Genomic DNA, 13976 nt, shown 5'->3' on the forward strand with positions numbered 1-13976 from the left:
GTCTAGTAGGGGAGATAGACACTGAAACATAATCACAGAGGCTTATTTAGGGAACTGCAAGTGATTCTGCTGGGGTGGAAGATGCTAAGGAGAAAGCAGCTCTCAGAAGTGCAGGAGAGAAGCTAAAGGTAACATCTGATGACAGCCAACAATTATAGCACTTCCTCCTTTCCACAGATTAACGCAACCACTCATCACAAAGACACCATGAGATAGGAACTCTTATTACCACTATTTACAGATGGGGGAACTGAGGGACCACAGGTGAAGTAACTTGCTTGAGGCTCATAGTCTGGCTCCAGCATCCATGCTCTTAACCAATATACTAAACCAGCATATGGCAGACCCTGTATATTCATATGTGATTTTATTTTCCATTTATAGAAGTATGGTTTCAGCACACATAGTGGCAACTAAACCAGGCTTCATAGTACAGTTCAGCCAGTTACTAGCTGTGTTGTCTTGGAGAAATAATTTAACCTCTGTGCCTCAATTTCCTCATCTGGAAACCAATAATAATAGTACTGAGTTGTTGTGAGAATTAAACGGGTTAATACACGTGAAGTATTTGGGCTGCTGTGTGAATAATGGGCTGAAGGGGGCAAGAGAGAGACCAAAGAGAATACCTAGGAGAAAATTGTGTTAGTCAAAGCCAGGGGTGGCTTGAGCCAAGAAAGTCCTCTTGAAAGTGGGGAAAATTGTACCTCACTCACAGAGCTATAGTGAGAAGACAATAAAATAATGTGGAAATATGCTTAAACATGTTTAGTTCAGGGGCACCTGGCTGGCTCAGTCGGTGGAGCGAGTGACTCTTGATCTTGGGGGTGTGAGTTCAAGCCCTACCTTGGATGTAGAGATTACTTAAAAATAAAATCTTAAAAAAAAAGTGTTTAGTTCGTAGTAAAAACCTTGAATTAGTTTATTATGGATAACTTCTAATATATACAAAAGTAATATAATATTTTCAGAACCCAGCTTCAACAACTTTCAACACATGGACAACCTTATTTCACTTATATCTCCATCCACTTACTCCCTCTCCTATTATTTTGAAGCAAATTCCATACATCATATAATTTCTTATGTGAATATTTCAGTATGTATCTCTAAAAGATAAGGACTATTTTTAAAAACATAACCACAATGCCATTAGCACACTTAAAAATTAATAACTTTTAAAATCAAATACACAGGCAGCATTCAAATATTCAGTTGTCTCATCAATGCCATCTATTTTTTTTTTTAAGATTTTATTTATTTGACACAGAGAGAGAGAACACAAGCAGGGGGAGTGGGAGAGGGAGAAGCAGGCTCCCCACTGAGCAGGGAGCCTGTCGTGGGGCTCTATCCTAGGACCCTGGGATCATGACCTGAGCCAAAGGCAGACGCTTAACTGACTGACCCACCCAAGGTGCCCCAGTGCCATCTGTTTGGTTTTTTTTTAAGATTTTATTTATTTATTTGACAGAGAGAGACACAGCGAGAGAGGGAACAGAAGTAGCGGGAGTAGGAGAGAGAGAAGCAGGCTTCCCGCTGAGCAGGGAGCCCGATGCGGGGCTCGATCCTAGGACGCTGGGATCATGACCTGAGCCGAAGGCAGACACTTAACGACTGAGCCACCCAGGCGCCCCGCCATCTGTTTTTTTAGTTTGCTTCAACTGGGATCAAAAAATGTCTACATGTAGCAACTGATTGATGCTTTTTGACTCTCTTTTGAAAAACCTATAGATTTCCTTCTTTTTTCCTTGTGACTTATTTGTTTAAAAAAATGGAGTCAGGGGCGCCTGGGTGGCTCAGTCGTTAAGCGTCTGCCTTCGGCTCAGGTCATGATCCCAGGGTCCTGGGATCGAGCCCCGCATCGGGCTCCCTGCTCCGCGGGAAGCCTGCTTCTCCCTCTCCCACTCCCCTTGCTTGTGTTCCCTCTCTCGCTGTGTCTCTCTCTGTCAAATAAATAAAATCTTTAAAAAAAAAAAAAAGGAGTCATTTTTTAAAATATTTTATTTGTTTATTTGAGAAAGAGAGAGAAAACACGGGGGGGAGGGGAGAGGGGCAGAGGGAGAAGCAGACTCCCCGCTGAGCAGGGAGCCTGACTCCACTCAGGGCTCATCCCAGGACTCTGGGATCATGACCTGAGCCAAAGGCAGATGCTTAACCAACTGAGCCACGCAGGCATCCCAAAAATGAAGTCATTTTTCAAAATGTAGTTCTCCAGAGCCTCGATTTTGCTGACTCCATCCTGGTGTGATACGCTCCTCTGTCCTCTATATTTCCTATTACTGTAGTTGGATGTAAAGTCTAGATCAGATCCAAGTTTGGTTATTTGGTAACGATTATTTTATAGGTGGTCTATCATTAGGAGGCATTTAATGACTTTTTATCTTTTGGGGATGTTAGCAGCTGCTGCTGATCAACCTAGATTAATTCATTAGGGGTCACAAAATAGTAATATTTTAATTCTATTGTTCCTTTTTAATTTATTAAGTGGAATACTTCTAAAAGAGAAACTTCCCCTCATCTACTGTTTGGTTACCTGGTAATAAGGTTTGTATGGAAATGACATGATAAATGCTGACTTTTTTCCTTTTATTTACCAGGTTTCATAATAGTGAATTGGTTCCCTAGTATCTTTCAATGGTGATGAATTAATCTTTTTAAAGCAATAATATGGGCAATCCTCTGGGGTCCCCTCCCTTTTCGGGAGCCTTGTACTATCACTTTACCATCGTTCAATAAACCTTGCTTTGCTGCCCACCAAATAAATAAATAAATAAATGAACAAATGAAGCGATAATATGAATGTATAAGTGAAAATGTATTTGACGTGCTTCAATCCATGGCAATGATTATTATTACAATGTTTAAATCATCCCAACCTTTTTTTTTTTTTTTAAGTAAGCTCCACGCCCAATGTGGGGCTTGAACTCATGACCCTGAGATCAAGAGTCACATACTCTACTGCCTGAGCCAGCCAGGTACCCCTAAAAAAGATGGGAATCTTTAGCCAATGAGATCCCAAGTTGGCTCCTGACTTTTTCTGGCCGGACCCTATCTTGAGCAGCTTCTTTGTTGTCTAGTGTAGCAAGAGCTTGTGTGTTCATCTCATGATTTCCCTGCCCTAGACCAGTAATCAGACATTTCTTCAAGGATCCCTGAATCCTTTTAGTGCAAATAGTATTTCAAGACCACAGTCTGGGGCATTGCTACTGCAGTCTTTATTTCTAGGTCATTTCAATGGATAGAGTTAGGAAATAGGTTTTTTGTTTCTGTTTTAAATAGCTTGAGGTGTAACATACGAGAGAGTGCACGTGCTTAAAATGTGTCTACACCTGAGAACCTTTCACCACAATGAAGACAGTGAACATATCCATCACCCCAAAAGTTTCTTCAGACTTCTTTGTAACTCCTTCCAGTCTCTCCTCCCCTCCCCTCTCTAGATATCCCTCCTCTCGGTTACTCAGGCAACTGTTTTTTTTTAAACATAAAATACATCCTTAATTCATCATCAGTTCAAAATCAGGACAGTAGGATTTTAACTTCATCTCTTCTAGTTTAATGTCTGAATTTCCTTTCTCCAATGGTGAGGATGCTGGTTCTCAGCAACACGGAGAATGACAGAATTGGAGTGTTACACAATTACTCATTTGTTTTATCCATTACAGTAAATGCTTCTTAAATATTAGTTCCCTGCAATGCTCTACCCCCTTCCCCTCATAAAGGGCAAAGTATTCTTCACCATAATTTTCCCTTTTAATATTTACAAAGCACAGAGACAGGTCTTTTCATCTTGAACTCCTGAGAGGCCTATGGTTAGGAGTCCTCAGTAATTTCTAGAAGGGGTCTGTGCAGAGATCTTGGCCCCAAGCTGTGCAAAGGATTGTCCTGAAAGACAGCAATGCAGTTTGTCCTGGGTTCAGAAAACCAGGAGACCTTCTTCTGGGTGGGGGCTAGTAGAAACAGATAGGTTGACAGGCGATTACATCCACTATGATAACTGCTACCATGATGGAGGGGCATGAAAGGCTGTGGGAGTGTATAGAAGGGGTCCATGTGCCAGCTTTGCTGGTGGTGTATCAGGGAAGGCTTCCTGAAGGAGAGGATGTCTATGTGGGGTCCTGAAGGAGGAGCAGGAATGAGTGATGTTGGGATTTTCAGGTACAGAAGCAGCCACAGGTGAAAGGCCCAGAAATAGGAGAGAGTATGGCTCCTTAGAGAAAATAAATAAAGAGCTAACTATAATTTGAATAGTGGGAAGGGAAGGGGTGAGAAAGCTCTGGTTATCTTATATGGTGCCTTGTACATGGCAAGTGCTCCGTATGTCCTGGTTTCAGGAGGAGTATATTTATTAACAGCAATGACAACAACAATAGCTGGTAGCAATGACCAAGTGAAATACCCTGTGCCAGGAACTTCACATAAATTACCTCATTTAATGATCACAACACTACTGCTAGGCAGGCATTCCCTTTCTGCATTCAAGAAAACAAGTTCAGAAAAAGTTCAGCTACTAGGCCTAAAGTCATACATCTATTTTGAGGAAGGGTAGAGACTCAAGCCCTGAATTTTCTGGGGCCAAAGCTTGAACTTTTTCCTTATCACCCTTCCCCCATCCCTTTCCTGGGACTATTCAAGTGAATATACATATCTGTGGGAGACACTGGAGATCCCAAGAATGCACTTATTTTCTTTTTTTGATTTTTTTTTTTTAAGATTTTATTTATTTGAGAGAGTGAGAAAGAGAGAGAGAGAGAGCACGAGAGGAAAGAGGGTCAGAGGGAGAAGCAGACTCCCCACTGAGCAGGGAGCCTGATGCGGCACTCGATCCGGGGACTCCAGGATCATGACCTGAGCCGAAGGCAGTCGAAGAATGCACTTATTTTCTTCTTGGTTCAGGCAAATAGCCATCTGCTTATTCTCTTCCCACTTGGCATTGCCAGGCAGACAGCTCTAACACAGACCAGGTCACTCCCTAGTGCCCTGAGGTCCGAGGGATGAAAGCCACACCCATCAGCCCAGCTTCTTCCACTTACTGGCCCCCATACCTCTGAGTCTCAGGGAAGCCGCTTTCCATTTGTTTTTTCTTGGATTCCACACAGATTTCTGGCAAAGCATTAATGTATTTATTGGCGTCTACATCCTTTCCCCTCTTCCAGACTGTGCGCCTTAAGGCCAGGGACTGCGGCTTTATTCATCTCTGTATCCTCAGGGACTGCTGCAGGCCTGGTAGGAAACAGACTCTATCTAGAAGGCTTGCTCAACCCCTCCAAGCCCCAGTGTCCTCCCAGGAGAAATGGAGGGGACAATACTTACCTTGTGGGGAGACATTAGGAGGGTGAACCAAGATAATGTCTAAGCAGGACTTACCAGAGTACTCAGCACATCTGAAGTACTCAATAAACGTCTCAGAAGTACTCAATAAACATCTCCTATGATTACGATTACTGTGTTATATAATAATATGAAATCTTCCATAGTATTACTACTAATAAGCCTATTTAAGGAAGAGAACAGAGTAATGAATCTTATTAAAGTGAAATGAATTAGTTGTTTTCTTCTTCCATTCTGAAATATTAGAATGTCAGAAACAATAGTATTTATAAGCCCCTCTTAACCTGAGAGAGGCCATAGCCCAAAGCAGTGGGGTGAAAACCATGCCGCTATATTCCAGTTTCAGTGGCTGTTTCTCTAATCAAAGGAAAAAATAAATTGATAAAGCTTTTCTTCATAATAAGTTTACTTCTTAACACTTCCCTTAAAAGTAGGCTGTAGGGCAGGCCCTAGAGTCTGGCTGCTGGTTTCAAATCCCGGCTTTTCTGTCTGCCAAAGGTGAGAGCTTGGGCAGTGGTCACTAAACCTCTCTGAGCCTCAGCTGCCTCAGTTATAAAATGAGGACAACACCCCATATCTTACAGGAGTGCTATGGGCATTAAAGCCTACAAAGACCACGCTTAGAACAGAGTAAGGACCTGGCCAGCACGACTCTGTTGGGTGCCCTTGCTCAAAGTGATAAAATGAATGATAAGTAAAAGTTGTAATGAAGAAAAAAAATTAATCTGTAAAAAGTTGTAATTTCTTAACATATTATATGTTACTTTATAAGATACCAAAGTTTGCAGATATACTGAAGATCCATATTCTACGCTACTCAATAGTCCTTTATTTGGGTTCCAGAATTTAAAGCAGTGATATTTTTATGGGCTTCTGCAAAGAGCACCACGACTTCTGGCTGTCCTGTCCCCAACACATGGGAGAATCAGGGCTCTGAGCTCAGGAAAACGCCTTGCCAGCCTCTTCCTCCACCCCAGAGCAGTAATCCTGTAAAACAATGGCTAGATGGTTTCTCCAAATTGGGTCTGCCCCAAACCTCCCCGTCCAGACTGGTCCAATGTACAGTTGACCCATAAGGAACCTGGGCCTCGACTCAAGTGAGCCTCAGCTGCCTCCTTTTAAAAACAGGAAAAATAAAATTTACCTAGACTTGAATGGGACAATGGAATATTCCTAGCATAGGGCCAAGACAACTTCCCCCAATTCCCCTTCCAGCATTTGTAATAGGAGGAACAGGTCTGCTCTTCTTCAGGCTCTGAAGAGTCTGGGGTCACCAGTCCTTAGTGATGTCTGAAAGAAGTGTCTGGGGAGACATTTTTGGATCCTGGTTGTGCCCTCTCTTAATGTGAAACTCACAGGGATGCCTGGGTGGCTCAGTCGGTTAATCGTCTGCCTTTGGCTCAGGTCATGATCCTGGGGTCCTGGGACGGAGTCCCACATCAGGCTCCCTGTGCAGCGAGGAGTCTTGCTTCTCCCTCTGCCCCTCCCCCTGTTTGTGCTCTCTCTCTCTCCCTCTCAATAAATAAAATATTTAAAAAAAAATGTGAAACTCTTGGAGCTTGGAGGCTCTTCCCTGCAGGTAAGAATTTGTGTGTTTTCTGGAGCTTCACCATTTCAGTGCCCGGTGGTGGCTATGTAGGGTAAGGACTGCCCTAAGAGGTAAGAACTCAGCTGGTCCAGGGCCCAGAAAACCCAGGAGTCCTTCTGGGCTGGCCTGGGCTAGGCCAGTGGTCTCAAACAGGCATGCTCAGAGATGTCCTGGTTGAAGGAATGTAAGAAGCTTTATGAAACAATGATACAGTGACTATTATAACTACCAAGTTCTATGCCAGGCTCTTTATATGGGTTAGCTCTTCACACATAACAACCATCCACATTTCTTAGGGACAAGGAAACAGGCTCAGACAACGAAGGTACTTGACCTGGGGGTCACAGAAGGAGCAGAACAAAGATTCAAAACCCCAGATCTTTTTAGAATAAAGTCTACTGTACTTTTAGAGTTGCTGCTTCATCTGCCATCAGGACTTTTAAAATCCAAATACTTTTAAAATCCACAACTCCCCAAGACTTAGAAAATAAAGTGCTTCATGGATATCCCTTCCTGATTTGTTCAGGGATCTTCTCTGTGTTCACCTCTCCTGGGACCCCCCTCTCACACTTTCTTGATCCCCCCCATGCTAATTCCTGCCTCTGAGCCTTTGCCTTTGCTGCTCCATCCGCCAAGAATGCCATGTCTTTCCTCCTCCTCCTCCTTTGTCCTGGCAAACACCTTCTTATCTCTTCCAGATTCAGGTCAAGGAACACCACTTCTGTAAAGTGTTTCTGGGGGCACTGGCTGGCTCAGTCAGAAGAGCGTACAACTCTTGAGCTCGGGGGTTGTGAGTTTGAGCCCCATGTTGGGTGTAGAGATTACTCAAAAAAATCTTAAAAAAAAAAAGTTTCTGCATGGCTCCTGGGGTCCCCTCTGTCTAAAAGCACCTCCAGAGCTTAGGGTGTTTATTTGTTGATACATTTGCCTTCTCTCTACCAGACTATGAGCTCCTTGAAAATAGGGACTGTGTGTCAACTACAGTATTTTACCCAGTGTCTATTGCAGGGAACTTCTGAAACCTCTTCTTTTCTTCTTCTTTTATTTATTTATTTAGAGAGAGCCGGGGAGGGGCAGAGGGAGAGGGAGAGAGAGAATCTCAAGCAGACTCCGCACTGAGCGCAGAGCGCAACACGTGGCTCCATCTCACAACCCTAAGATCATGACCTGAGCTGAAATCAAGAGTTGGACGCTTAACTGACTGAGCTGCCCAGGCGCCCCTGAAACCTCTTCTAACCTGGGCTTGTTGCTGTGTAAGATGCAGTGGGTAATGTCTACCTCATATGGCTGTTATAAAGGTCAAAATGAGGTGATGTTTCTCATGCGTTCAGCTTACTTGTTTAGTTAACGACTAAAGCCGTTATTATATTATCATTTAATATTGTTAGTTGTAATATTTTAAATAAAATAATGGGTAAAAGAGTAAATTCAGGGCGCCTGGGTGACTCAGTTGGTTAAGCGACTGCCTTCGGCTCAGGTCATGATCCTGGAGTCCTGGGATCAAGTCCCGCATCGGGTTCCCTGCTCAGCGGGGAGTCTGCTTCTCCTTCTGACCCTCTTCCCTCTCGTGCTCTCTATCTCTCATTCTCTCTCTCTCAAATAAATAAATAAAATCTTAAAAAAAAGAGTAAATTCATGAATAAAGGTAGTGACCCAAGCAAAAACTCCCCACTCCTGCTTTTCGCTCAGCCTAGGAAAAACTATGATGGAATATTTCCCCTATCCTGGGAATAGCTATTTCTGTTTCTCAGTCTTTGGCCACAGTTTCCTTTTTCTCCTATTGTTTTACCCTACCTGGTAGAAATATCAGGGCTCCTGCCAGAGCTTCCCAGTCCCAGGGGAGAGAATTAGTCAAGGTCTGAGAGTGACAAGGGAGAGCAGTCCAACTTCATTCTTGCTTCTCTTTCCCTCTCCTTTTCCTTCCTGTGGGGGAAATAAAAAACACTTAACAAAAATTGGCTCAAAAATTCAGTGTGATTTCTTCAAAGGTGTCACTGGAATCTTGATAGATATTGAAAGGAAAAGTTTACAAAGGAACCAATAACAGCAACGGCAAATAACCAGAACAGAATGCTGAACACACTGCATAATCCCCTCATCTGTCTTCTAGGTACTGTTGGATGCCAGGCACTGGACTTAGCCCCGGGAAAACAAGATCACCCAGGGCAAGATTCCTTACGGCCAAATCTTCAATCTAGGGAGATGGACAAGCAACTCTATGATTGAGTAGGCTAAGATCTGTGGAGCACGATCAGGAAAGCACAGGGCACATAATGGGTACCCTGAGTAAGCAAGTCAGATGCTTGATGCCTGAGCTGTTGTTTTTTAAGATTTTATTTATTTATTTGACAGAGAGAGAGATAGCAAGAGCAGGAACACAAGCAGGGGGAGTGGGAGAGGGAGAAGCGGGCTCCCTGCGGGACTCGATCCCAGCACCCTGGGATCATGACCTGGGCTGAAGGCAGACGCTTAACGACTGAGCCACCCAGGCGCCCCTGAGCTGGGTTTTAAAGGTCAGCAAGGAGTTAGTAAGATTAAAGAGGTATTTGGAAGATAGTCAAGTCTGAGGGAACAACAATAACATTGGTAAATTAAACTGCGTTGGCTTAGATTTCTGAGAATCTCAGGTGGATGTCAGAAAGATTGTTTCTGATAGATAATTGAGTCACCACTGATCCTGTAAGACTCCATGGCTCAAACAGGTGGGTCTTAAGCTAAACTGCGATTATCAAAAAATTGTGGTCTTCTCGATCAAAGGAAAATTAAAAGTGGACGACTTAAGATTGGAAGGTTTCCTTGGGTAAATTTCTCACTCATTAAGCTGGTTTCTTCTTCTCTAAATGGAGACTATAACACCATCTATCTGTGATGAGATGGTTAGTTACCAACCCATCATCCACTCTCCCTTTTTCTTTAGCAATGGAACCAGTTTTTGTTTAAGATGGCAATGTGCCCAGAGTTTTTTTAAATTACATTTCCCAGCCTCCTTTGAAACTAACATCACCATGTGACTAATATCCGACCCTTGAAATAAAGTGGCAATATTAAATGGTATTTCCAGGGAGGTTATTAAAAAGGGAGAGGGTAACAGGGATTGACTACAACTGAGCATGAGGGATCTTTCTGGGGTGATGAAAAAGTTCTAAACTGGATTGCAGCAATTGTTGCCAAACTCTGTAAATTTGCTAAAATTAATTGAATTGTATACTTAAAATGAGCAAATTTTATGGTAAATTACACCTCAATAATATTATAAAGTAATAATAATTATTACAAAACATCATTTAAAAAGGGGTTTTTGGGTTTTTTTTAAAGGAATGTGTTTATTTTTACTTTTTTAAAAGATTTTATTTATTTATTTGACACAGAGAGAGCATGAGCAGCAGGGAGGACCAAGGGGAGAGGGAGAAGCAGGCTCCCCGCTGAGCAGGGAGCCCGATGTGGGGCTTGATCCCAGGACCCTGGGATTCTGACCTGAGCCGAAGGCAGACACTTAACTGATTGAGCCACCCAGGCACCCCAATAAATATAATCTTTAAAAAAAAAGAGGGTGGCTGGGTGATGGACATTGGGGAGGTATGTGTTGTGGTGAGTGCTGGGTGTTGTATAAGACTGATGATGACAGGGTGCATCGGGCTCCCTGCTCAGTGGGAAGCCTGCTTCTCCCTCTCCCATTCCCCCTGCTTGTGTTCCCACTCTTGCTGTCTCTCTCTCTGTCAAATAAATAAAAATCTTAAAAAAAAAAAAAGGTTGATGAATCACAGACCTGTGCCCCTGAAACAAATAATACATTATATGTTAATAAAATATAAATTAAGAATTCTGATAGGGGCACCTGCGTGGCTCAGTCAGTTAAGCATCTGACTCTTGATGTCAGCTCAGGTCTTGATCCCAGGGTTGTGAGTTCAAGCCCTATGTTGTGCTCCACACCCAATGTGGAGCCTACTTAAAAAAAAAAAAAAATTCTGACAGTGTTCATATTTCCAGTTTTCCATGGTCTTTGTCAGAACAAACCTTAAAAGAAACACAGTCTCTCTCTCAAGACTTCCTCCAGATTTCTTGTTGGGAGATACCTCAGTGAAGGTTGAAGGTGGGATGAACATGTGGTTTGCCTTCTTTTTATCTAATGCTTTTTGATCGATATTCTTGACCTCCCTGTGGAGAAATCACAAAGGCACCTATGGAAAAATACTGAAGAGTCAGCATGATCTTTTCACTCCTATTTTCATATGTAAAGAGAGACAAATATTTACAAACTTATTCATTCAAGAGCAACTGACTGAAGTAGAGAGCTGACTACATAGCAGCAACTCAGTCCCGAGCCCCTGCTGTGTGCTAGGGGGCATATCAGTCCTTGGGGACATAGAGAGGAATAAAATGTGGTCCCTGAATTCAAGGAACATGTACTCAGATTAGGAGGACAGAAGAAGAACTCAACAATCTGAAAGAGGGGCACCTGGGTGGCTCAGTCAGTTCAGCGTCTACCATGACCTAAGCCGAAGGCAGACGCCCCTAGCATTTGATTTCTATCCTGCGTAAAGCCAAGGACCCTCTTGGCTGGTCCTGGGGGAGCCTCCTCTGGATCCTCAGACTCAACCTGCCTGTATCAAAACCAATGGTTATTCCAACAATGGGCAACTTCTCCCAAGTCAAAGGAAGAAATTCTGTTGATACAACGTTCTTACTTTGGGATCTTCTGCCACAACTTTTTCTTAACCCTGGGGAGCCTGCTTCTGCTTGCAACAAAGAGGCAAAGAACAGCAGTAGATTGCATTTGTCCTTGTTATGATCACATTTTCTTTTCTTTTTTTAAAGATTTTATTTATTTGGGGCGCCTGGGTGGCTCGGTCGTTAAGCGTCTGCCTTCGGCTCAGGTCATGATCCCGGTGTCCCGGGATCGAGCCCAGGGCTCGATCGGGCTCTCTGCTCAGCGGGAAGCCTGCTTCTCCCTCTCACACTCCACCGCTTATGTTCCCTCTCTCGCTGTGTCTCCCTCTGTCAAATAAATAAATAAAATCTTAAGAGATTTTATTTATTTATTTATTTGAGAGAGAGGAAGAGTGAGCAAGAGAGAACACAAGCAGGGGGAGGGGCAGAGGGAGAGGGAGAAGTGGGTCCCCGCCAAGCAGGGAGCCCGATGCAGAGCTCGATCCCAGGACCCTGGGATCACAACCCAAGCTGAAGGCAGATGCCTAACCGACTGAGCCACCCAGGTGCCCCTGGACTGCCTTTTCTAAGGGGGACTGCTCCAGGTCTCCCCAGCTGCAGACTTTCAACTCCGAGTCCTATGCTGCTTTGGACCCTCCAATTTCCATGGCATGGAGTGACAGGTATCATCTCTGACAGTCAGCATTTACTGAGTACTTCCTTTGAGCCCGGCATGGAGGCTAGACATCTCCATCCACAACTACTCTGTGAGTACTATTAGTGTCCCTGTTTACAGACGGTATCCAAGCCTCGCACAGGCTAAGTGATGGACATAATTCAGATAGAGAGTGAGACAGAGCTTCGGTCTGGCCAACTGCAAAGCCAGTGCTCTTAACTGATATGCTCTATTTAGGAAATAAGTTAGTACCTGAGGTCCCAAAGGAGTCCTAGCCCACCTGCAATTAATATTCCATATGGGCATTTGTCACCTTTTGTTCTTTTTTTTTTTTTTAAAGATTTTGTTTATTTATTTGACAGAGAGAGACACAGCGGGAGAGGGAACACAAGCAAGGGGAGTGGGAGAGGGAGAAGCAGGCTTCCCGCGGAGCAGGGAGCCCGATGCGGGGCTCGATCCCAGGACCCTGAGACCATGACCTGAGCTGAAGGCAGATGCTTAATGACTGAGCCACCCAGGCGCCCCTGTCACCTTTTGTTCTTGTTATGGACACCATTAAAAAAAAAAAAAAGCTTCAAAAATATATAAAAGTAAAGAAAATTACATAATCAACACCATTTAGCCATTATCTAGCTTCAATAGTTACCAACACAGGATTAATCTTGAATCATCCATTACTCCCTTGCGCACACCCCCATCCCCACCCCAAATGGGTGATTTTCAAGCAAATCCTAGATACCATGTCATTTCATCCATAAACATTTCATTAGGTATCTCTTTTAGACATGACTCTTTCATTATTTACTTATTTATTTTTAAAGATTTTATTTATTCATTTGACAGAGAGAGAGAGAGCACAAGCAGGGGGAGCAGCAGGAGAGGGAGAGGGAGAAGCAGGCTCCCCGCTGAGCAGGGAGCCCGATGTGGGACTCGATCCCAGGATCCTGGGATCATGACCTGAGCCAAAGGTAGACGTTCAACGAATTGAGCCACCCAGGCACTCCAGACATGACTCTTAAAAATACGGTAACTACAAAACCATTATAATCTACAAAGAAAAGGAATACACCAATATAAGGAGTTCCTTAATATGTTCCTTTGGAACATAGATACCAAAGAGTTCATAGACTCTAAATGTGCAGCTCAAGTTCTTGTGGACTGAGCACACCCATGTAACCAGCACCCAGATCAAGAAACGGAACATTGCCAGCTCCCCAGAAGCCCCCTTATCCGTACCCTACTCAAACCCTACTTCCCTGCGGGTAGCCCTGCCCTGATGTCTAACAGCACAGATGTGGGTTTGGGTTTTTTTCGATTATTTATTTGAGAGAGAGAGAGTGAGAGTGCAGGTGGTCAGGGGAGGGGCAGGGGAGAGGGAGAGAGAGAGAATCTCAAGCAGACTTCCCACTGAGCTTGGAGCCCGATGCAGGGCCCCATCCCAGGACGCTGAGATCATGCCCTGAGCCAAAATCAAGAGTCAGATGCTTTACCCACTGAGCTACCCAGGTGCCCCTATCAGCACAGATGTGTTTCAAGGACACCATTTTCTTTTGTAGACAAAATTTTGAGAATCACTCTGTTAACAGAAGGCAGGCTGAGCTTCTTGATAATGCCTTATCCAACAAAAAGTGGATATGTTTATTTTTTTATTTTTTTTAAAGATTTTATTCATTTATTTGAAAGAGAGAGAATGAGAGAGAGAGCACATGAGAGGGGGAGAGGGTCAGAGGGAGAAGCAGA

At 43.6% G+C, this 13976-nt stretch overlaps 1 protein-coding gene across 1 annotated transcript in view; it reads right to left on the bottom strand.

Moving 5' to 3' along the window:
• The window catches only part of FAM227A (family with sequence similarity 227 member A), a 71974-nt gene that overhangs the window by 3461 nt on the left and 54537 nt on the right, over positions 1 to 13976 (bottom strand). The window contains exon 15 of the mRNA XM_088025742.1: positions 10928 to 11068. Within this exon, the coding sequence (XP_087881868.1) occupies positions 10928 to 11068 (141 nt within the window). The remainder of the gene's footprint in view (positions 1 to 10927; positions 11069 to 13976) is intronic.

The sequence above is a fragment of the Eumetopias jubatus genome, unplaced genomic scaffold (genome assembly GCF_037043125.1).
Source record: "Eumetopias jubatus isolate StellerSeaLion01/CBP00866 unplaced genomic scaffold, mEumJub1_p1.0 scaffold_8, whole genome shotgun sequence".
Classification (NCBI taxonomy): domain Eukaryota; kingdom Metazoa; phylum Chordata; class Mammalia; order Carnivora; family Otariidae; genus Eumetopias; species Eumetopias jubatus.